General features: G+C 53.5%; 3 protein-coding genes across 8 annotated transcripts; 1 reads left to right on the top strand and 2 right to left on the bottom strand.

Annotated features, from left to right (window-relative positions):
- Positions 1–654: 654 nt before the first annotated feature.
- FOXRED1 (FAD dependent oxidoreductase domain containing 1) lies at positions 655–5,251 on the bottom strand. 2 transcript variants are annotated; one of them, XM_014888743.2, is made up of 10 exons: positions 5,056–5,251; positions 4,084–4,328; positions 3,891–4,001; positions 3,693–3,811; positions 3,510–3,604; positions 3,242–3,343; positions 3,097–3,164; positions 2,868–3,016; positions 2,083–2,212; positions 655–2,007 (listed from the first exon to the last, which is right to left on the bottom strand). In XM_014888743.2, the coding sequence occupies exons 1-10, from the start codon at positions 5,249–5,251 to the stop codon at positions 1,648–1,650; spliced, it is 1,575 nt and encodes a 524-aa protein (XP_014744229.2). In that variant the 3' UTR covers positions 655–1,647. The 2 variants fall into 2 exon arrangements, with proteins under 2 accessions (XP_014744229.2, XP_088034093.1); XM_088177967.1 differs by lacking the exon at positions 5,056–5,251 and having other exon boundaries at positions 4,111–4,634.
- Positions 5,252–5,328: 77 nt separating this feature from the next.
- SRPRA (SRP receptor subunit alpha) lies at positions 5,329–11,536 on the top strand. The gene is made up of 14 exons (XM_014888768.2): positions 5,329–5,517; positions 6,208–6,291; positions 7,096–7,259; positions 7,357–7,517; positions 7,639–7,792; positions 8,212–8,362; positions 8,523–8,629; positions 8,820–8,938; positions 9,222–9,308; positions 9,396–9,568; positions 9,654–9,867; positions 9,944–10,107; positions 10,219–10,317; positions 10,532–11,536. Exons 1-14 carry the CDS (start codon positions 5,398–5,400, stop codon positions 10,658–10,660), a joined length of 1,926 nt encoding a protein of 641 aa, XP_014744254.2. The 5' UTR covers positions 5,329–5,397; the 3' UTR covers positions 10,661–11,536.
- Positions 11,537–11,653: 117 nt separating this feature from the next.
- On the bottom strand, positions 11,654–21,846 carry SIRAL1 (SIR2 antiphage like 1). Of its 5 annotated transcripts, none has more exons than XM_014888771.2 (9): positions 21,776–21,846; positions 21,437–21,468; positions 17,690–17,767; positions 15,505–15,757; positions 14,505–14,732; positions 13,264–13,392; positions 12,699–12,984; positions 12,160–12,219; positions 11,654–12,077 (listed from the first exon to the last, which is right to left on the bottom strand). In XM_014888771.2, exons 3-9 carry the CDS (start codon positions 17,758–17,760, stop codon positions 12,064–12,066), a joined length of 1,041 nt encoding a protein of 346 aa, XP_014744257.2. In that variant the 5' UTR covers positions 17,761–17,767; positions 21,437–21,468; positions 21,776–21,846; the 3' UTR covers positions 11,654–12,063. The 5 variants fall into 5 exon arrangements, with proteins under 5 accessions (XP_014744257.2, XP_088034092.1, XP_088034090.1 ...); XM_088177966.1 differs by having other exon boundaries at positions 12,699–12,903; XM_088177964.1 differs by lacking the exon at positions 21,776–21,846 and having other exon boundaries at positions 12,699–12,903; positions 21,437–21,575.
- Between the last annotated feature and the right edge of the window lies 1 nt (position 21,847).

The following is a 21,847-nucleotide window of genomic DNA, read 5'->3' as shown; positions in this document are numbered from 1 at the left end:
CACACGGGCCACGCCCACTACCAGGGCACCGCCCACCGCCCAGGCATGTACCCTTCCTCCACTGCGCATGCGCCAAACTCTGGCGTGACAGCCCCGCCCCTGGTGCTGATGCGCATGCGCACTGTTGCCGCCCGCCGCCAGAGGGCGCCACATGCACGGGGGAGGGAATTGGGAACGAGGGGATAACGGTGGGATACTGGGAACACTGGGGGGATACCGGGAGAACCGGTGTACTGGGGAGGGGGCACTGCGGGGATACTGGGTACACTGACAAGATACGGGATACCGGGGGGAACGGGTGTGTTGGGGCTGAGGCTCTGTGGGGATACTGGGAACACTGGAGGGATACTGGGAACACTGGGGGGATACTGAGGATACCGGGGGGAACAGGGAGATAATGGGAACACTGGATGGGGTAATGGGCATACCGCAGCTAGGGACAGTGGGGCCGATAATGGGGACAATGCGGGGATACTGGGAACAATGGGGGGATACTGAGGATCCCAAGGGGAACCGGTGTACTGGGACACTGTGGGGATACTGGGAACACTGGGGGTATACTGGGGGGAACGGGGAGAGAATGGGAACATTGGATGGGGTGTGGTTACTGCGCTAGAGAGAGAAAGAGATATTAAAGACAGCAATACACATGGGTCTTTTTAGGGAAAAAAGACCAACTTTATTGAACGGGCAGCTAGTACTTTAAGTATGGTACTGAGAGCTAAGACAGGACAGTAGCTCACTGGTAATTGGGAAAAACATTCATGAGATCGTACTTTAGAATGTGTTTCAGAGAAAAACACCAGGTGTTGATCTTTATTGTGAATTTCATTTTGTTTTGACTGGATTTCATTCTGTTTTGACCAAATAATCATCTTGGGAGAATTTCTCCCCAGCAGAAATTAAAACCAGTTTATCAGCCTGGGAATTGAGCTGAAAAGCTCCAGCTTGGAATATTTTTCAGGCTGTAATTTTCTTAGCTTTCTAACAGTGTGTCCACAATGGGGTAATGGGCATACTGCAGCTGGGGACACTGGAGCAGATAATGGGGACACTGAGGGGATACTGGGGATAATGGGAGCACTGGAGGTGGGAACACTGCAGGTCAGTAGTGGGGATACCTGAGGGCACTGGGAATATGGAAAGCACTAGCTCATAATGTAAGTACTGGGGGGAATGGGGGTTAGTGGGGACAAGAAGGGACACTGAAGGAATAAAAAAGACACTAGATCTTGAGGATATGAATGTAAGAGGGGTACTGGAGCTGGAGGGGATTGGAGCACTGGGGGAATGGGTGACTGTGAGGATACTGGGACTAGGGGGTATTGGGGAGGCAATAGGTAACAGGGTGATATACCGGGGACACTGGGACTGCAGCTATGGGAACAATGGGGATACTGGGAGGGAATGGGGTGTAGTGGGGACACTGAAGTTGTGGAGGGTGTCAATGGGAACATTAGAACTGAGGGTACTGGGGAGGATACTGGTAGCACTGGTGGAGGGAGCACAGCAGGTGTGTAAGACCCCATTAATTCCCTGGCACACTTGTCATCCATCAATCCATCCATTTTATTCCTACAGGACACCACCTCTGGCCTGGGGAGGGAGTCCACGGCTGTGCCTCAGTTTCCCCCCTCCCCGCCCCCATCAAACCACGCCGTGCTCCTGCAGTGGCTCCCCATCCACCAGCCTGTCCCAGCCCAGCCTCCGCAGATCCAGGGTCTCATAGCGCCCCTTGATCACCAGCTCGGCCACGGCCCTGCCGGCGGCCGGCGCGTGTTGGAGCCCGTGGCCACTAAAACCTGCAGCTAAAAATAGGTTTTCCAGCCGGGGGTGCGGGCCCAGCACCCCGTTCTGGTCGAAGGTGTTGTAGTCGTAGTATCCCGCCCAGGATCCCTGGACCCGCAGGGATTCAAAAGCTGGGACCCGTCGAGCCAGCCGGGGCCAGATCTGCTCCTGGAAATAATCGTGATCCACCGAGAGATCGCTGGGATCCGGCTCTTCCTCCTGGGAAAGGATAAACTGGAAGTGTCTGATAAAGAACAGGGGGGTGAATGATCTGAGGGGACCCCATGGGCTCACCTCGGAGGGGCTCATCCCGCCCAGGTAATTCCCAGCGAAGCCATCCCGACGGAAATAAGCACCAGAGGTGTCGATGAGGAAGGGGCAGGAGAGGCCAGGGCCATTGGGGCAGTGCCAGGTGAACACATACCTGGGGAACCCCCAAACAGAGTGTGAGGGGTGCTCCCCTTGCCCCTCAGTATGGTGTAGTGGGGCTGGCATGTGGAGATGTTTGTCCCCCCCAAAAAATTAGATTGAGGGGTAGACACACTGGAGGGGCTGGGACTGTGGGCACTGGGGGATAACTGAAGTACTGTGGGGTGTAATGGGGATACTGGGGCTGGGGCACTGGGGGACATTAGGTGACACTGAGGGGGATAATGAGGACACTGGGATTGGGAGTATGGGGATGTTATGGGGACACTGGAGCTGGGGGCACTTGAGGAATAATGGGAGCTCCAGGATGCAACACTCCATTTCCAAATAAAAAACTGAGGAAGCTCACCATCCCCACCATAAGTGGGGGCGTGCTGGGATGTGTGTCCTATTCTGTGATTCCCCCAAAACAGCACCCAGGGGTTCATCTCACCCCCTCATAGACAGAGGAGTGTCAGGATGACACACCCTCAAAATAGAAGTGCTGAGGGGCTCCCCCATGACACAGGAGTGGTGGATGCTAAAGTACCCCCCAAAATATCACCAAGGGCATCAGCCCCCTGAAAAAGGAGTCGCTGACTCTCCTCCAGGAGCTGACCCCCAGCAGAGGGGGTGCTGCCAGGCTGTCCCTGCTGTGAGCCCCCCAGTACCTCTTCCTGGGCTGGATGGGCAGCGGGGGCTGGCACAGCCCCTTGGGCAGCCCTTCCGCCTCCAGCAGCTTCCCAGCCCAGGCACCTGCAGCATTAACCACGATGGCACAGGCGACTGGCTGGTACTCCAGGCTGTCTGGCATGTAGACCTGGGAGGGCACAGACAGGGGGTCACGGGAGGTGACAGGCACTCCTGAGGAGCTGGGGGATGGCACACACACACACTCACGTGGGCGTATTTGATGCGTGCAGACGATGATGCTGGTGGCGTCATGTAGTTGGCCGAGATGACAAAAGCTGGGAGGTTTTGGGGTGAGGCGGGGGGTCCTGGGGGTGCCAAGGGGCAAACCTCACTGTGCACCCCCATCTCTCACCTCGCACCTCCCCGAGGCAGCTCTGGACTCCCAGGGATATGGCTTTGCGCCGGAAAGCGTTGAGGAGGGTCCAGGGGTCGAACCAGCCTTCATCCTCCAGACCTGGGCAGGGAAACATGGGGGGGACACTACTGTGTGACCCCCCCAATACACGCATTTGGGGGAAGCTGGACCTCCCCTTCCATAAATAAAGCCAGGATAAAAGGATGCATCAGGAGGATGAGGATGTTGAGGGGGTCTCCACGCCCTCCCCCATCCCCCCACATACCATAGGACGCCACAGCCACATCCTCCGTGTTTATCCAGGGGAATTTCTCCTTCAGCTGGGTGGGGGACAGCAAGGCCACCTGTGCGCCTTCATCCCTGGGGATGGCCAGCATGTGGAGGAGGGTCAGGATGACCCCCAGCCCCTGGAACCCCTCCCCAGGAGGGTCCCATGTGGGTCCCCCACCTCTGGAACTGGACAGTGGCCTCCAGGGCAGCAGCGTTCTGGGGGGATGCGAGGAACAGGTATCCAGAGGGCTGGAACTGGATGTCGATGGGGGGCTCATTTGGCACCCCAAGGTACTCCTGTGAGGAGAAAAGGGGACCACAGTGAGTGGGAGGCTGGATTCCCCGAATTACCCCCCGCCCATATAACCACACGTACATTGATGTCACGGAGGAAGCTGGCAGAGAAACGGGACATTTGGATATTTTCCCGGAGGGAAAACTGCTGCCGGATCCCCCCCGCCGACAGCACCGTGGAGGCTCTGGAATACTGAAGGAGAGGATCCCCCAAAATACAAGGGTTTCAGGGGGGACCCCAAGACCATACCCTGCCCTGGGGAGGGGTGTCTCACCATGGGGTCCCGCTCCACCACGATCACCTTCATTCCGTGCCGCCGCCGCTGGCCCTCCATCACCTTCAGCCAGTACGCCACGGACCAGCCCACCACGCCGCCCCCCACCACCACCACATCGGCCTCGTCGGGGGGCCGGGGGTCGGGGTGGGTCCCCGGGGGAAGCCAGCCCCGCTCTCCTCTCCCCGAGGCTGGCAGCTGATCCCGCAGGGTCTGTCCCATGCGCTCCAGGGTCTGCCCCAGCTCTGCCGGTGGAATGGGGGCTGCCGAGCCTGGGGGCACAGCTCGCAGCCCCCCCTGCATCACCCCGGTACCCTCTGCACCCCTTGGAACCCCTCTAGCTCCCTCTAGGACATTCCCAGGGGTTCCCCAGACTCTCCCCAGGTCTCCCTGGGTCATCAGGAATGCGCCCCCGGGCCCTCTGTGAACCACCAGAACCACTCCCCGGTGCCCCGGAATCCCACCAGCCCCTCCCGGTTCCCCAGTGCGCCCTGGGAATCACTGAAGACCTCCACCAAGTCTCTGCGAGGGATCCTCGTTCCCCACGGAGACGCCCCCCTCCAGTGTCCCCGGGGCCTTTTGGAACCCCCCAGTCCCCTCTGACACCACCAGCCGCCCAATTCTCCCCCAACCCCTCCAATGCCCACCTTCATCTCCCGCAATCCCCATGGATCACCCCTAGGTCCCTCTGGCACCCTCCCGTGACCACCCCAGCGCCTCCCTATTCCCAGCGCCCCCCCATTTCCCTGGGACTCCCCATTCCTTTGACCCCTTCCCCATTCCCAGCAATCCTGACCCCGCCGTACATCCTCATACATCCCAGCAACCCCTCCATTCCCTGGGACCAATTTATTTCACCCCCCTCCCCATTCCCAGCGATCCATACTCCGACCCCTCCTCCATTCTTCCCGTGTCCCTCCCCCCGTGTCCCCCAAATCCTCGGTGCGGTGCCGAGGACCCCTCGCGTCTCACCGCGGAAGAAGTCGGAGCTGAGCGGAGCCGCGGTGCGGAGGGGGCGGCTCGGGACCGCTGCCGGGATCCCCCCCGGTTCCGGGGTTCCCCCCGAGGTCCATCCCGGGGTCTCCCCCGGTTCCGGGGCCCTTCCCGGGGGTCCCCCCCGCAACGCCCCCAGCCCCGGCACGCGCAGCGCGCGCCGCCACCGCAGCATGGCCCCGCCCCTTGCCCCGTGGCCCCGCCCCCTGGGCCGGGCCCCCCGCCCGCCGCCGTCCCGCCAATGGCGCGGGGGGGCGGGGCTTCCGGCGGAAGCGCGGGGCAGAGCGACGTGTGCGCCCCGCCGGGCCCGGCGCCGCCGCCATGCTCGACTTCTTCACCATCTTCAGCAAGGGCGGCCTCGTCCTCTGGTGCTTCCAGGGCGTGCGCGGGCCCGCAGCCACCGCGCCCGTCAACGCCCTCATCCGCTCCGTCCTCCTGCAGGTCGGGCGGGAACGGCTGCCGGGGGGCGGAGGGTTGGGTAGGAGCCACCTACCTGGCGAGGGGGGAGTGGGAGAGCCCACCTGCCGTGAGGGAGGGGGGCGGGGGGAACCATCTGCGTGGGGAGGGAGAAGGTGAGGCTACAGACATGGCGGGGGAGGCGGGGATGGCACCATCTGTCTGGGAAGGGAAGTCAGGTGAGCCCACGTAGCTGTTGGAGGAATGGGGACTGGGACCCCTGCCTGGGGGGAACACGGGCACGAGCATCTCTGGGGAAATGGGATCAGCCCGTGGAGGGGAGAGGTGGATGGGAGGCTCTGCTTGGGGAGGGGGGACATGAGTGGGACCACCTACCTGGGATGGGTAGAACAGGAGTGGCACACAGGTGGGACCACCTGCTGGAGGATACACAGGCACGACCACCTGTGGGGGTGGGGACGGGTGTGGAGTCCCCCATTTGGGGGGTGTGGATGGACTGTCACCTTGGGGAGAAGAGAGACTTGGGTGGGAGCACCTGCCTGGGACAGGGCAGAGCGGGGCACGACCAGCTCGGGGGGATGGATGGGACCACCTGCCCAGGGCATGTGGGGTCACGTGTAAGGGATGGTGGACCACTTTGGGAAGGGGGAGTACAGGGATGAAGGGATGGTGGGTGCTGCTGGCACCCCCATTCTGACAGCTCCTCTCCCCCAGGAAAGAGGTGGCAACAACTCCTTCACCCATGAAGCCCTCACACTTAAGTACAAACTGGACAACCAGTTTGAGCTGGTGTTTGTGGTAAGTAACCCCCCCACCACCCCTGGAGTGGCAGGAGGGTCCCTCCAGCCCCCCACGTGTCCCCAAACCTGAAGGAAGGGGATTGCCCCAGAAAAGAGGGGGAGCAATTCTCGTTGTGCTGTGGTTTGAGCAAACAGCTGTTTGCAGTGCATAGGGCTGGACCTCAGCTCCCAGACTGGTTTGGCTCCTCCGTCTTTGGGATTTTGGGGGGTGAGGGGCTGTGATGAGCATTTCAGGGGGATGTTGAGCAGTGACCCCAGTACGGCCAGGCTCCCCACAGAGAGGGAACATGGGTGTCTGTCAGCTGAATGCCACTGCAGTAGCAGCTTACTTTAATCATGTGCAACAGGATTAAAACTAATCAAACCTCAAATAGAAGCTGCAGCCTTGTAAAACTTCACTTTGGCCAGATGTATTGAAAAAAAGCTAGAAATGTATCATTCCTTTTACTTTACAAAGCATTTAATGCTCTCTTTCTCAGTCTCCTGGCACCTTATCTCCATAAATCTATACAACCTTACCTGTTGACCCGCAGAAAAGCTAAAGGTTTTCTGCCCTTGCCCTACGTGTCCTTGTTGCCATGAGACGGCCTCTGTGTGTTAGAATCACCTGTTCAAGCAAAGCTCTGGGCTGTTTTCCACCTTTTTGTGGACATTTTGAAAGCCTGGGAAGGTGGAGCAGAAAGTGAAGGCTGAAGCTTGCCCAAGTTCAAGAACTCTGAATTAAACAGAGAGGTTTTTGCTTGCTTGCTTGCTGCTGTTGAATGAGCTGGAAGTGCAGTGTGTGTTGGCTGTGCTCTTGCAGGTGGGCTTCCAGAAGATCCTGACTTTAACCTACGTGGATAAGTTGATAGACGATGTCCATAAGGAGTTCCGAGACAAGTACCGCAATGAATTCCAGCAGAAAGGCGCCCTGGGCCTCCTAAATGGCACCTTTGATTTTAAAGATGACTTCATGCGCCTCCTCCGGTAGAGAGTTTGGGTTTTGTCTTAAATTCCTGTTTTGAGCAGAGATAGGAGGGGGAGGAAGAGCTGAAATCCAGGCTAATGGGTCATGTCCCTGCAGGGATGCAGAGGAGAGCAGCAAAGTCCGAGCTCCCACGGTAATGAAGACGTTTGAGCAGTCTCTGAAATCCCAGAAGACTGTCAAGTGTATGATTGAAACCCGAGGGGAGAAACCAAAGGAGAAGGTCAAGAACAAGAAGAACAAAGGTTCCAAAAAGGATGGTGAGTTGATGGGGAAGATAAATGGGAGGGAAATAAATATTCCAGAGCAATGTGTTGCAGCCTATGCTTTCTTGATCTACTTGGAGCTGGACTGAGCTTGTGTTGGGGCTCTTCCTGTCAGGAACTGAAGCTGTGGCAGCGCCCAGTAAAGCATCTGCAGGTGACAAGCAGCTCTCGGCAGCAGGGGACAAGGAGGAACTGACCAAGGATGAAATCCTGCAGAAGAACCGGGAGGAATTCTTCAGGAGACACATGAAAGCTGGGGAGAAGTCCAGGTGAGTCATGAGGGCATGGTCAGTCTGTCTATGCTTCCAACTAGGCCATGGCTGAATCTCTTCTCATTTTGGTGACCCCTGGAAGCCAGACCTCACTTTCCTGGACCTTATTTCCCTGATTTTCATTCTTGGTGAAAAGACTGGGAGAAGACACCTGGGGGTCTTGGAGGGACCTGATTTTCTTTCCTGGGAGAGATCCAGGCTGTCTTTAGTGAGCAGATGGCAGCAGTGCATTGATACCTGGCTTGAGGGGAAGTGGTGTCATACAGGATTAAAGTTCAGATAAATAAACTCTGGAGATCAGATCAATTTCTGCCTTTTTGGGTAATCCAGGCTTTTATTTTTCATGTTTCTAAGGAGGTGATGTCTGCTGTTTCCCTGCACTGAACACAATGTGTTTCTGGTCTTTGTTCCATCAGATCTCCAAAGCCCGATGCACAGAAGGAGAAGGGGAAGAAGCCCCGGGTGTGGGATCTGGGGAACTCTAATGCCAAAGTACTTGATTACAGTAATTCCGCTACCAACGGCAGTGCAGAGGCTTGTCCTGTGGAGGAGTTTGACCCTGACATGGTAAGGAAAAGTCAGGCTCTTTTTGCTGTCCTGTTCTCTGGGATCAGCTGGGCGTTATGAACCCAGCCCAGTCTCTGTGCCTGGATGAGAAGGGATCATGAAGAAACATGAAACCAGGATTGTGGTACTCAGCCCACAAAGCCACTTTTTCCCCTCACAGGCCCTGGGGGACAAAAATCGTGAGCCTGGCCGACTCTACGACCTGGAGTATGAGAGTGATGACGAAGCTGAAGAGGAGAAAGTTGTCCAGAACCCTTCGAAACCCAGGTAGAGGCTGCCAGAGCCCTTGCTTGTCACATGATTCTTGATTTCTCTCCCATAACTCCTGTTCTAGTCTAACCAGTAATGCAGGAAGCACAAACTGCTGTGTTTGTCCACTCTGGGCAAGCCCTTCTGTATCTGACCTTTGCAGATGGTCACTCTCAAACCTCACTGTAACTCTTCTCCTTCTCCACAGTGTGAAGAAGGGTGGCCTGGGGGGCATGTTTGGCATGCTGAAGGGCCTGGTGGGTTCCAAGAGCTTGACCAGAGAGGACATGGACCCTGTGCTGGAGAAGATGAAGGATCACTTGATTGGTACGTCTGGATCCGTGATGTGAGGGATTAGTGGTGGTTCCCTGTGCTCTGTTGGGTGGGCCCAAGTGTGGGTAGTGCCCATGGTTTGGGATATTCTTGCCCACAGGAACTCTGGTGGGTTCCTGTCTCACCCTTGAGGAGCCTTCTAGAGTCCAGCAAAAGGGGGGCAGCAGTCAGGTCTGGTGGGAATCCTGCACACTGACTCCATCCTTCCCTTGATGCTGATGTGGGACAGATGTAACCGTCTCAGCAGCACTGACTCCCTGCTCTGTCTTTCTCAAAGCTAAAAACGTGGCAGCTGAGATTGCAGTGCAGCTCTGTGAATCCGTGGCCAAGAAACTGGAAGGGAAGGTGATGGGAACGTTCACCAGTAAGTGCCCATGTGGCTTCCTGCGTGTGGTTTGGAGCTCTGGAGTATTCCTCACGCATGACATGTCCTCTTTCCACCCTTTCCCAGCGGTAACCTCGACAGTGAAGCAGGCGCTGCAGGAGGCCCTGGTGCAGATCCTGCAGCCCCAGCGCCGTGTGGACGTGCTCCGCGATGTCATGGACGCCCAGCGCCATCGCCGGCCCTACGTCGTAACCTTTTGTGGTGTCAATGGTGTCGGGAAGTCCACCAACCTGGCCAAGGCAGGACAAGATCCTGGAGCACAGGGGTGACGGGGTCAGGCTGTTTAGCTGCTAACAGGCTTTTCTGATCTGTTGCCACCCGCAGATCTCGTTCTGGCTCATCGAGAACGGCTTCAGCGTGCTCATCGCGGCGTGCGACACGTTCCGCGCCGGCGCGGTGGAGCAGCTGCGCACCCACACGCGCCGCCTCAACGCGCTGCACCCTCCGGAGAGCCACGGCGGGCGCACCATGGTGCAGCTCTACGAGAAGGGATACGGCAAGGACGCCGCGGGCATCGCCATGGAGGCCATTTCCTACGGTACGCGCGGCACCGGGGGCGGGGGTTGCTGTCCTGGGGCGGTGCCGGCCTTCACGCTGCCTCCCTGCCGCCCCAGCTCGGAACCAGGGCTTTGACGTGGTGCTGGTGGACACGGCGGGACGCATGCAGGACAACGCACCCCTGATGACTGCGCTGGCCAAACTCATTGCTGTCAACGCTCCTGACCTGGTCCTGTTTGTTGGGGAAGCACTGGTGGGAAATGAGGCTGTGGATCAGCTGGTTAGTGAAGGCTTTGTTTTTGAGAGATGAACCTGTTTCTGGAGGTTTTCCCAGAGAATTGGAAGGCGGCAGCACCACAAATGCATTTCTCGGATCTTTTTTCTCCCTCAGGTTAAGTTCAACAAGGCCCTGGCTGATCACTCCATGGCCCAGACACCGCGGCTCATCGATGGGATCGTCCTCACCAAGTTTGATACCATCGATGACAAGGTAAGGAGGCTACTGAGGTGACTGCACAGAGCTTCCTGAAGTGACTGGAGGGGAGAGATGGGAATTGTCAAACAAAGGGCACTCCTGCACTTTCTTCATATGCTTAAGCCATTGAACCCAAATTTAGAAGTCTGGTTTCCACACATGGGGGATGGATGAATGACGAGCTCCCTCAGGGAGCACTGGATTTCACGGTGCTGCTTGTCCCTGGCAGGTGGGTGCTGCCATCTCCATGACCTACATCACGAGCAAGCCCATTGTTTTCGTTGGTACCGGACAAACCTACTGTGATCTGCGAAGCCTTAACGCCAAGGCCGTGGTCGCAGCGCTCATGAAGGCCTAAACACCAAATCGCTGTGTGCAGATGTCCCAGAAGAACCTGCTTTACCCTGTCACCAACTAGTCTTTCCCGTGTAGTGCAGAGCAGAATGGAGGAATAGCAGCATGAGGAGTACTTTTTTTGGATAAAGCACCTTCTATCCAGAAAAAGCCCTTCCCTGGGTTCCTCCATTCTGTGTCCAGTGACGCAGGCTCCCTTGCAGGGAGGCCGAATCCAGAGCTTTGTATTGTTCGTGCTGCACGGGGAGGGGTGGGCGGTGCCAGGATCTGCTGTGCTTTTTGGTGGGTTTGAAGGCTTTTTTTTGAGCTGCTTTTGATTTTTAGACCAGCTTAGGGAGGAGGCAGGAGGGACTTGGGCTTAGGGGCAGCATTAGATCTGGCTGTTAATGATGCTGCTCTTGGCAGTTCCACTGAAGCTGATAAACCAAAAAAAGGTGACGGCCTGTGCTGGGCTGGAGGGGACATGCTAAACTGCCTTAAAGTCCCCCATATCTGTCCTCACCCGGACTCTGGAGCATGGTCCCCAGACACCATGTATTTGGGCAGGAGCAAGAGAGCTGCAGCAGCCAGGTCCAGAGGAGGAAGGCAGCGTGCCCTGCCTGGCTCCTACCCGCTGGTCTTGGCATTATTTGCTAGTGAAAAGGAAAAAAAAAACAAACCACATTAATACTGGAAGAGAATGGTGGCTGCTTGCTGCTTTCCTGCACCCTTTCTCCCCCCTCCGAGTGCCTCTTGATCCCGGTCAGAAGTGCTACACTGAATAATACAAACCTCTCTGACGATGTCTTGTAGCTCCGTATTGCAGATGTGCTATAGTGCAATAAATTGAATGCTGTCTGCTAAGAGACATAATTTATATAAAATAAACTTCATAATTTGTTGTCTGTGTATAAATAACTTGCCTCCAGCCGGGACCTGTTTCCTACTGAGTTTGGGGGAGATGAACTCCCACAAGTGTGAGGTGTGAAAGGGTCTTTAAATGATACAGCAGCCAAAGTTCAGTGAGCAGGCCTTTAATACAACTTCAACATACAAAAACTGTACAGTAAAAAGACAGGACTAGAAAACTAGAGCTTCCAGTAAAAAAAAAAAAAAAAAGAGCTCAAGTTTCATTTTTTAATTGAAATACAGAATATAAAAGCTCTAGGTATGAAGTTAGAGGAGGCTGCAGCTCCCTTGGGGACACCGCGCTCCACAGGCACATGCAGCCCCAGTAAAACCACAATGACTATGTTAGACCAGGTGTTCACCGTGGAGGCTCTGTCCTGGCCTCTTCCCTGCTGGAAGGGTCCTGGCTCGGTGCTGGACAGCAGTGGGACAGTGCTGGGCTCCCTGAGGGCTGCTGGCCTGGCTTGGGCCTGTCCCAGGAGCCCCTGCCATGGCTCAGGGCCTGGGCAGGGCTGAGGCTCAGGGGCTGCATCCTGCATGGAAGCAAAGGCTGAAAACCTGCCTGGGACTCCAGGCTGCAACACAGGGAACTCTGCTCCAGAGAGCCTTCCTTACCTTTTACCTCAGTGTGGGCAGTGGCAGACCCGTTCAGCTGCTGCCCCTCCTTGGGCACACCTGGGGCAGAGCAGAGACCAATCTCAGGTGGAGAGCCAGCTGCCACGTGATGGTTTCACACAGGCTTTCCTGGCTGGGTTAACCCTCAGAATACCTGCCAGCAAGGCTCTGGCCAGTGAACCCACCTTCTCCCCTTTTTATGATTTATTAGTGATATTTCTTTGTATAAAAGCATTGGCTCAGGCTGAGCAGCACGAGGGTCAGAGAGACTAATAACCCCTTCACTAAAAAGGGAACAAACAGCTGCACATAAAAAACAAAGTTTGCAGGCGTGGGAAGAAGCACAGCTGTTTAAACTGTTAAAACACACAGTGATTTCAGAAAAGTAACCTGCAAATCCAGCTACACTTAGAGATACATTTGCTTTTCTCTTTTAAAAAAAGGCTTCAGGAATTTATATAGCATGGAGAACAGGGGCTGCTAACCCTGTCTACTCTGCACGGTGACAACCAAGGGTCCCCCAGCCCCTGGCCCCGTACCTGTGCGACCCCTCATGGCAATCTCGCTCGTCAGCCGCTCGAAGTACTCGGGCAAGTCGGCGTATTCGTCTCCGTAGGAAATCACTTTGATCCCTTTGTCCAGCATGTTCTCACGGAGCTTCTTGAACTCATCCACATCCCCCCTCCGCACCAGCATGAAGTGCTCCAGGTCTGACTTGTGCTTAACAGCCTCTAAAAACAGGGCCTGAAACGTGGTGTCATCAACTGTCCAACCACAGCCCAAGAAGAGGAAGGACTTATTTTCATACAGCTTCTGAATCTCTCGCTTTAAGAAAGGGAAAGATGTTCTTGGTCAAGGTGAGCTTCTCATCCTCCCAAGAGACAGCACCTGCCCTATCCCTGGCGAGGTTCTGCAGCAATGCCATCCTTCAGCAAGTAAGGGAGGTGTTCCAGCAACTTAGTATGTTAGGGAATTCACCCCTCCTGTTGCCCATATCTAATTAACTCTCCCCCACCCTCTGTGAAGCTCAGTCTAAACTCAGCTGGGCCTGTGCCTGGTTGACCCAAGTGGGAGCTGCAGCTGCACCAGGCCCAGCGTGCTCACCATGACCTCGGTGTTGCGCAGCACGTTCTGGTAGCCGGCCGGGTGCAGGACGATGCCGCTGGGGTTGGTGTAGACGCCGTGGATGTGCAGGACACTGAGCTTCCTCTTCTCCTGTGCCCACTCCAGCACCTGCTCAACACAAACCCGCAGCAAATCAGCTACCACAGCACTGCTAAATGTAACATTTTGGGGAAGCATTCCAGAGAGGCTTCTTCTCCATCAGCCTCTACACCATGGCCTGCAGCCACAACCTGTGGTGCTTGTTTGGGTCAACACTGCAGCTGACTGGTGAATGTGATGAGAACACCACATCAAAATGCAAGATTAACCAGAAAAAGGGGAAAAAACTACAAATCCTGCATCAGCATGTTTCTCAAGCCTACCAAGTTTTATTCTGTGGCCCCTACTGGCTCTGAGGGTCACCAGCTGAACTGACCTCCATTTCAGACAGCCGCTTCTGAGGCTCTCAGTTTATTCCTGCAAACCTCAGCTCGTTTAAGCTTGCAATAATTAGAATGCTTATTTGTAACACTGTAAGTACTTCCAGCCACATAGATTAAGAGGTCACTCAGGAAACATGAAGCACAGAAATGAGAATGAAAATAGAGCAAGGACTGCACAGGACACGGACATTGGGGGTGTTTAGCATGCAAACAGAAGGATGAGATGCTCCCCAAAAGTAAAACCCACGATGGAGAGATGAATTGGGCAGGTGCAAAGAGCTCAGGGTTTCACAGCCTGACTGAGGCAAGAGGAGGGATGTTTGCATGAATAGAGTCTCTGAAAGTGCAGCAGGAAGAGCCATTCCAGCCACTGCAGGAAGAGGACACAGGGCAAGAGGGGAGCCTCCAAGCCCTGAACGCCCATCACAAAAAGCACTTTGCAGAACCTTATAAAAAGTTCAGCTTTGCATCTCGCGTGCAGTTTCCTATATTGGTTAGAAACATCAACTCGAGCCTTATGTGGAAGCAAGGCCAAGCCAGAAGTTTCAAGGACAGAGATCAAAGGAATAGCAGGCTTAAGGACTCCTCCTGAGCACTGGATGGCAGCCAGCAAACCAGTGTTCCAGAAAGGAGTGTTCCTCCTCATTCCTCTGCTTGCTGCCCTGGACAGTCAGAGCCTCTGCCTGGAGCTTGTCTGCCACCAGTTAAACCATTACAATCAGTACAATGTCCTCCGGCAGCATGAGAGCACATCCTGCATCACCACAGTCCCTGACAAAAGAAATAATCATCCTTTACCTTCTTTTCATCAGTCAGGTCAAGAGATTCAAGGTGTTTCCCCTGGTGTGCTGCATACAGCTCCAGCAGGTTATCAAAGTTTGTGGTTAACACAAGGGCCCCATTTTCCATCAAGTGAAGCACAGACTGAAGCAGCTGCTTCCCAGAATCTTCCATTTTGGATTCCAGGTCATCAAACACCTCGTATAAACAGTCCTTGAAAAAGGTGGAGCGAACGTTGCTTGTGCGCTGAGAAGGGGAGACAGATTGAGATCAGATCCGGCCCCTTAACACCTCATGACCAAATGACTCCGTGAAAAACTACCCACGTTTTCCCAACACCCTGCAAAGCTCTGGGTCCTTGCAGGGCAAACTCAGAGCCCTGGCTGCACCAGGATAGGTGCTCTCCTTCAGCACAGTCATAGGATCACAAAATCCCAGACTGGTTTGGGTTGGGAAGGACCTCAAAGCCCACTCTGTGCCATCTTGTCCCATTCTGTGCCATGGGCAGGGACATCTTCCACTATCCCAGTTGCTCCAAACCCCTCCAGCCTGGCCTGGAACACTCACAGGGATGGGGCAGCCACAGCTCCTCTGTGCACTCTCACCACCCTCACAGGGAATAATTTCTTCCCAATATCCCATCTAACTCTGCCCTCTGGCAGTTTGAAGCCATTCCCCCTTGTTCTGTCACTCCAGGCCCTTGTCCACAGTCTCTCTCTCTATCTTTCTTGCCAGCTCCCTTCAGGTATTGACAACCCTTCAGGTTTAACAATCCCAGTTCTTTCAGCCTTTCCTCATAGGAAGGTGCTCCATCCCTTTAATCATCTTGGTCCAGGTGAAATGCCCAAAACCCATGTCCACAGCAGGGTTATGTCTCAGGCACCTGGCACAGTAACTGCACTTGTGGTTCCTTTTATACAGAGGAATTGTTGGGATGGGGGCACCATTGCTGGAGAACCAAATCTGGCTATTTCCAAAAGCCAAATCCTACACTCAGGGCAGGTACAAGCACACTGACCGGAGATAGCTTCTGAATAAGGTCGTGGGCAACATGAACCAGGTTCTTGTCTTCATGAAGACACTTCTGGAACCGTTTGCTCTCTTCATCTTCCAGGAGATCAAAGTCAATAGCAGCATCCAGGAGGGCCTGAATCAGCCCCTTCCAGGACTTCAGTGCTGGAACCTGGGGAGCAACTGCAGCACTAATTCCTGTCCCAATCACCAAAACAAGTTCCCGAGGCTTCTTGGTTTTGAGGCTTGGCAACAGCTTCCTGCAAAAGGAGAAAGGAGCACAGCTGGTACCACCATGATGGGGGGTGTCTGGGGTGGTGGCAGACTGAGGGAGAGGGAGGTACCCTGTGCCTAAATTTTGAATCAAATATCCATTGGGGCTCTCTGATAAACAGTGCACGAGAGGAGCAGCTTGGTATCCTTAAAAGACAGCAGGCAGCTGCATGGGTCAGCAGCACAAATGCTCCCAATACAATTTTGGGAATCAAATCCGCTACCAGGACAGTTACTGGGGAAGTCAGTGATGCCCTGGGGTGCTTCTGTAGCAAAGCTAATCCACTAAAAATCTGGAATAAGGGAAGTCTATTAATAAAAATTGCCTGGAAGGCTGGAGGGCATGGGAAAGATATGATGAGCACTAGAGAATGAGACACACACAGGCTCTATGTCCCCAGACAAAATGTTTTTCAGATCCCATGCAGGTTGGAAATGTGACCTGGTTTAAACAAGGTGCAGAATAGGAGCCTGGAGACAACAGCTCCATTTATGCCAGCACACAGAAAAGCAAAGGAAGGCTTCCTCCCAGCTCAGCCCTGGAGGGGCCCAGCCCCCGTTGGCTGATGAACCCCCTCGGCTGCACCAGCAATCCCTTTCCTTTGATGCCTGCAATGTCAGCAGGGTGCTCTAGGCCAATGTTTTGGAATATCCCAGATGATACAGAGTCACATGAAAGGGCTGCAGGGCTGTATCCTCCTTACTCCTCCTCCCCTCCTGCCTATTTTCCTGGCTTTACACCTGCACAGTGCTTTTAAACATGACCTTTATAATTTATTAAGCAGATGTGCTGCTCCTTGCCTTGCCTTGCCTGGTGTCCAGCAGCTTTCTGCAGCAGGGACCTGCTGCAGCTTCCCAGGATTGAAGCAGCCCAGGGAAGCAGCTTGTATGGAAGAAATGGGCTTTATCAGCAAACACGTGATATTTAGTGAGAAGGGGAGAGGAAACCAACACCACACAGATGGAGCTGTGCCTTCCCTTAGCTCCTGCCTATGAAAACAGACTTGTTAACCCTTTCCTCGAGGAGGGCTTTCACTGCTGAAAAACAGGGTTCAATTTGAAGACTGCAAGCCTTGTGTGAGGAATAAATCAGAATTCATGCTAATGAGCTATTATGAAAACACTTTTGAAAATACAGGGACTGAAATCCAAAATAATAATAAATACCAAGTTTTAATGTCCTGTATGCCTTAAAGAGGCATTCTGCTCCCTGCTGAAAAATGCACTTGTTTCTACCCTGATATCCTGAGCAAGGAAAAATTCATCCCCCAGCATCTTTTCTGCACATTGCATTGATCAACCTCGAGACCACACAGAACTATCCTGTGGCCCTCCAGAACCTGCAAATAAATCAAATTAGTGGGAGACACCCACCCCAGATGAATTAGCTGCTTGTTCACAAGAACTTTTGAGCCTGCAGCAGCCACAGTCTCAGTCTTTGACAGACAGAATTATCCACCAGTCAGGTCCCCACTCACAGAACTGTAAGACCACCGATTTCTAAGCACAGGGAGCCTCAGAGTGAATTATTTAGCCTTTACATGCAGTTCAATCATACTAATTTGATTAACTCCCTGGAACTCTGGAAACTACCATCCAACTCAAGCGACGAAGCACAACCACCATGTCCGACCTGACACTGTGAGTGGACAGGAGACAGGACAGTAAAATACAGCTTTGAGTACGACCCAATCCCCTGGCTGATGGTTAAAACCCCAAAAAAGTACATTCTGAGTGTGAAGGCATTTGTTCCACAAACAGCAGGAAAGGCCAGGGCACGGCCAGAAGCCAGCGCCCAGTTCTTGGATCAGGAAGCGAAACAGCTGTGGTCACCAGGGGTCACAATCCTTAAAGAACAATGCGAGGCAAAGGAAAAGGCTCTTGTTAGAACAAATTCCCTGCAGTATAATTCCATTTACCTGGGCTTTTTTGCAGGTGGCATTCCATCTTCCAATAATGTTTCCTTGCCCAGGCTCACCGTAGAAGCCATCCAGTTTCTATAGCACAGAAATCACAAACGAAGTCACTGCACATGGACAACACCCCCTGGACAACAAGGTTTTACAGAACCAGCTCTGCACAGGTACATAAATCCCAGGCTTGTTATCATTCCAAGATCCCCTCTGGGCTGAGAACTGCATGTTTTTTCTCTGAACTTTGCCCCACAGTCTCATCCACTTCCTTAACCTCTTTTACCTTGGCTGTTTTGCCCAGGTGTGATTGCCTCAGCAAAACACACTTTGTCAGACCCTTGGTTTCACCTCAGCCACTCATTTTCCCAGGGAGCCTGGATCGTGGAGCAGCACTCCCCACTTCCCGACAAGGCCTGTCAGCAAACTTGCTGCTTGGGAAACAGTGGGAGGGAAGAGAAGACAAAGAGATTTTTGTTGGCTCCAAAAAGCCATGGAGAGTATTTCATTCTCTGGTGATGAGAGAAGGGTTTCCCAGCCCGCCATGCATCTGCAAGCACTGGGAAATGACCTTAAAGCCCACGGAAAGGAAGTGCAGTTTGAGAACTCTTTCAACAGCCCGTGACATAAAATACAAAAGCTCTGCCAGCACGCAATCCTCTCCCACTCTGCTTCTCCCAAATAAGTCTATGAAAAGGGAATGAAAACTAACAGAACTGATCACCCTCCTCTGCTTTTTCCTTGCCAATTGTAGTGAAGAGTCCAGAAAAACTCTGTTAGACAAGGGCTTTTGGCCAGAGGAAATGCTGAGGAAGAGCCGCTGACCCAAAATCACAGGGTTTATTGCAGGTTTTGGCATCTCAGGGAGATCTGAGGGTTTGTTCTAGAGACGAACTCCCTGGCAGCAGAGCAGGTGAGACAATGGGCAGGCCTCTCCTCGGCTGTGCTGCAAGTGTTGGCATGGATCATGTGAGAAATCAGCCAATATTCTAGGAAACCACCACCTTTCAGTGCTGGATGACGAGAACAGGGCAAAGTGACACTCACATACACCATGTGTGCAGCCCTTACCTTCTGAACCCTTCAGAAAACTTTATACAACAGCATTATGGAATGGTTTGGGTTGGACAGGACCTTACAGCTCGGGTCGTTCCACCCCTCTGCCATGAGCAGGGACACTTCCCACCACACCAGGTTGCTCAGTAATATATCATTGTAACAACAGCAGAACACCTGAGAGAGCTGATTTTCACCACCTGCCTCCTGACATTACTGAACACGTGCTGCTCATCACTTCCAATAGTCACCTTTTAATCTTACTGGGCCTTACTGGAGGGTCCAGATTTTGAATTAAAGCATCAAAGGCCTTTAGCAAGTGAGAAATCTCCTGGTTTTCCCCTCTCTGTACATGCCAGGCAGGGCTCCTCCATCACACACTCTTGTGAACATTGTACCAGGTATTTTTTCAACCCACACTGAGCCCAGGAACACTTCAGTGCTGTTCTGACAATGAACTTCTGCAGCCTCATCACCTCCAAACACCTGCAACCTGTCAGGCCTCATGGTGAACTATTTTGGAGTGGTTAAATCTCCAAAGACCAAAGTAGTGATTCTCAGGAAGACAGGAGGACCTGCTGGACACAGGATCTGTCAGATTCACCATCAAATCCCCACAGAGTGACTGCAGCCAAGCACGGTCGGGAGAAAGGGGGGGAAAGCCCCTCTTTTTCCTTCCCAGGAGGGTCTCATCTCTCCTTTTGGACTAGCTGACTTTTCCAGGACAGGCTGTTCCCACAAAGCCAGCCAGATTTTATTTGGTGGTGCAAACATGCTTTAGACAAGCCAGAGACTTACAATAGAAAACTGGAGTGTTTCAGAGAGAAGTCTGAGCTCCTGCTGGTCTGCCCTCGGCCCCTCTGCAGCAGCATCTGAAAGTAAATCCTTCCTCACTTTCTAAACTGGATATAATTTAAGCTTATATTATCTTTGTGTTGTGAATCATCAGCTGAGCCTCGAATATCGAGGTTCTTTGTAAACTCCCACCTAGGAGCTCCTGTTTGCTTCCACCTGCCTCAGCACTGCTCCCATCTTGCTCACCCTGCACATTCCTATGCTATTAACAGCAGGAATGGAGCCATCAAATCAATTTTAAGTGCCTCTAAACGACATTTCAGAAGTAATTTTAAGCTTAGGAAAAAACACCTTTTGGAATTATAATCACCTAGTAAGGTTTTCTGATATAATGACCTTCAACCTTCAGGTCTATTATTTAGTGCAGAGAGCCATAAAGGAACAAAAATCCCATTATAAATACAGCCTAATTCCAAGAAAGTTATTACTGGTCTTAAAAAGAATTCACGGGGATTCAGCCAAGAAATATTAACCTTTGGTTTTTAGTCCTGGGGAGAAGCTGTGCTCCCCAGAGGGATGGATCATGCTGACACAGCTGAGGTATGCAAAATTAAAAGGAATTACCTCAGAGCATGACACTGCCACGGGAAAAAAACACACCAGGTACTGCAGGCTTCCCCTGGGAACACAGGTGCCATGGAGGAGAGGGAGCCACAGGCACAAGATAAGTGTCTCTCCAGCCTTCTTCAGACACTGGGAACTTTCCAGCTATTTAGACTACAGGGAGTTGAAGACTGTAAACAAAACACTCCATGGCTTCCTGGCTCAGCTGCCCTGTTCCCATCACTTTTATCAGGGATACTAAGAGACTCCCTGTGTGGGTTTGCTGCATTCTCTTTCTCCCTCCACACCATAGAAATCCCTTAATTTATCCTAAAGCCTTCCAGACTTCACCTTTAAACTCTGCCCAAGTCACCAAAACTGGATAAACCTAACAACAGCAACTCCCTGTGTGACACAGACATATCCAGCTGCAGAAATGTTGGAAATATGAAGGTGTATCCCAGGTAAAAGCAAACACCTGAACACCACACGTGTCAAATGAAGGCCGAGGTTCACACAGGGTGTGGATTTACAAAAACCTCTCTGCAGCTCTGCAAACCATGCATGCCACACAGTCAACACCAGAGAACCAAAAGAGGAAATTAATGGAACATTTTCTCCCCCACTTCATGGAGAAGTCGCTGCTGACACCATCTCCATGCTCAGCACCCAACACACAACCAAAGCTACACCTGGATGTTTAAAATTGAAGCCAAGTGATCCAGCTCCATGCTGGAAGATGGGCTCCTCCAGAAGAGCCCCCACAAAATCTGGAAAGAAACAAATACAAACCTACTGGTCACCCATTATTTTTAGTTTCTTTGAGTGCTGAGAACTGCCACCAGCAAATGTAATTCCCAGCTTCTTTTTCAATTCAAATTTAAGGTGTTGGGATAACATAGTTTAAAAGCCACTGTGTTTCATCTAAAAGTTGAGCTGTCCCTGGCCAATTCCCAGCCAATTCTCCACGTGGAAACAGCACTGGAGCTGGATCAAAACCATCCTAGAAACACACAGACTCCAGGGACAATGGGACCGAGGACAAGCCCTGCTCCTGTCCAAGCCACAAAAACACAGGATTCAGCCTCCTTGGATGTGAATCAAAATACACCAGAGGTTTTTATTCAATGCTGTGATTCTTCACGTGCTTCCCAATGGCTCCATGAGCAAGGAGAGGGAGTGACACAGCAAAGCCTGGCTGAGCTCTGTATCCCACAGAAGCACACTGGCTTTCCAGGGCTGACTCTGGAAAGGGAAGCAGGGAGAGGGGGGTCAGACCTTCGGGGTTGCTCGAGCCCTTACCTGTCCTCTCCGTTGTGCCTTCCTCGCTAAACCTGCGGGAAAAGCAACAACACGGGGATTCAGCAGGCGGGGAGGACACCGAGGCTCCTTTCCCAGGGGGACACATCAATAAAAACGAGCTTTTATAGAGGGCGATAGTGCGGCGAGTTCCCGGCCCCCCCGGTCTCCTCCGCTCCCCTCAGGCCGCTCCGTCCCCTCAGGCTGGCCGCCATGGGACCCCCCCATTATGGCGGCCCCCGTTGCCATGGCAACAGCTTCCTTCCCCCCCCCCCCCCCGCTGTCCCCATGGCAACCGTGCCCTGGCCGCCCGCCCCCCGCCCCCGCGCGTCCCGCACGCACCTGGCGCCGCGCGCGCGGCCCCATTGAGGAGACGCCGCCGCGCCGCGCGCAGCCGCCTCGCGCCCGGCCCCG

Source organism: Sturnus vulgaris, chromosome 23, assembly GCF_052056855.1.
Source record: "Sturnus vulgaris isolate bStuVul1 chromosome 23, bStuVul1.hap1, whole genome shotgun sequence".
Classification (NCBI taxonomy): Eukaryota; Metazoa; Chordata; class Aves; order Passeriformes; family Sturnidae; genus Sturnus; species Sturnus vulgaris.
This window is presented reverse-complemented; position numbering and strand designations above follow the sequence as displayed.

Bases quoted from the DNA above. Each gene is read 5' to 3' on its own strand.
- FOXRED1 (XM_014888743.2), bottom strand. From the start codon at position 5,251: ATGCTGCGGTGGCGGCGCGCGCTGCGCGTGCCGGGGCTGGGGGCGTTG. The intron at 4,002-4,083 runs GTGAGACACCCC...CCTCTCCTTCAG, and splicing joins TGGTGGAGCGGGACCCCATG to TATTCCAGAGCCTCCACGGT. The intron at 3,165-3,241 runs GTGAGAGATGGG...AAAACCTCCCAG, and splicing joins CTGCCTCGGGGAGGTGCGAG to CTTTTGTCATCTCGGCCAAC.
- SRPRA (XM_014888768.2), top strand. From the start codon at position 5,398: ATGCTCGACTTCTTCACCATCTTCAGCAAGGGCGGCCTCGTCCTCTGG. The intron at 5,518-6,207 runs GTCGGGCGGGAA...CCTCTCCCCCAG, and splicing joins TCCGCTCCGTCCTCCTGCAG to GAAAGAGGTGGCAACAACTC. The intron at 6,292-7,095 runs GTAAGTAACCCC...GTGCTCTTGCAG, and splicing joins AGTTTGAGCTGGTGTTTGTG to GTGGGCTTCCAGAAGATCCT.
- SIRAL1 (XM_014888771.2), bottom strand. From the start codon at position 17,760: ATGGCTTCTACGGTGAGCCTGGGCAAGGAAACATTATTGGAAGATGGA. The intron at 13,393-14,504 runs GTAAAGGATGAT...TGTGTTGAGCAG, and splicing joins ACCTGACTGATGAAAAGAAG to GTGCTGGAGTGGGCACAGGA. The intron at 12,220-12,698 runs GTACGGGGCCAG...GCTCTGCCCCAG, and splicing joins TGCCATGAGGGGTCGCACAG to GTGTGCCCAAGGAGGGGCAG.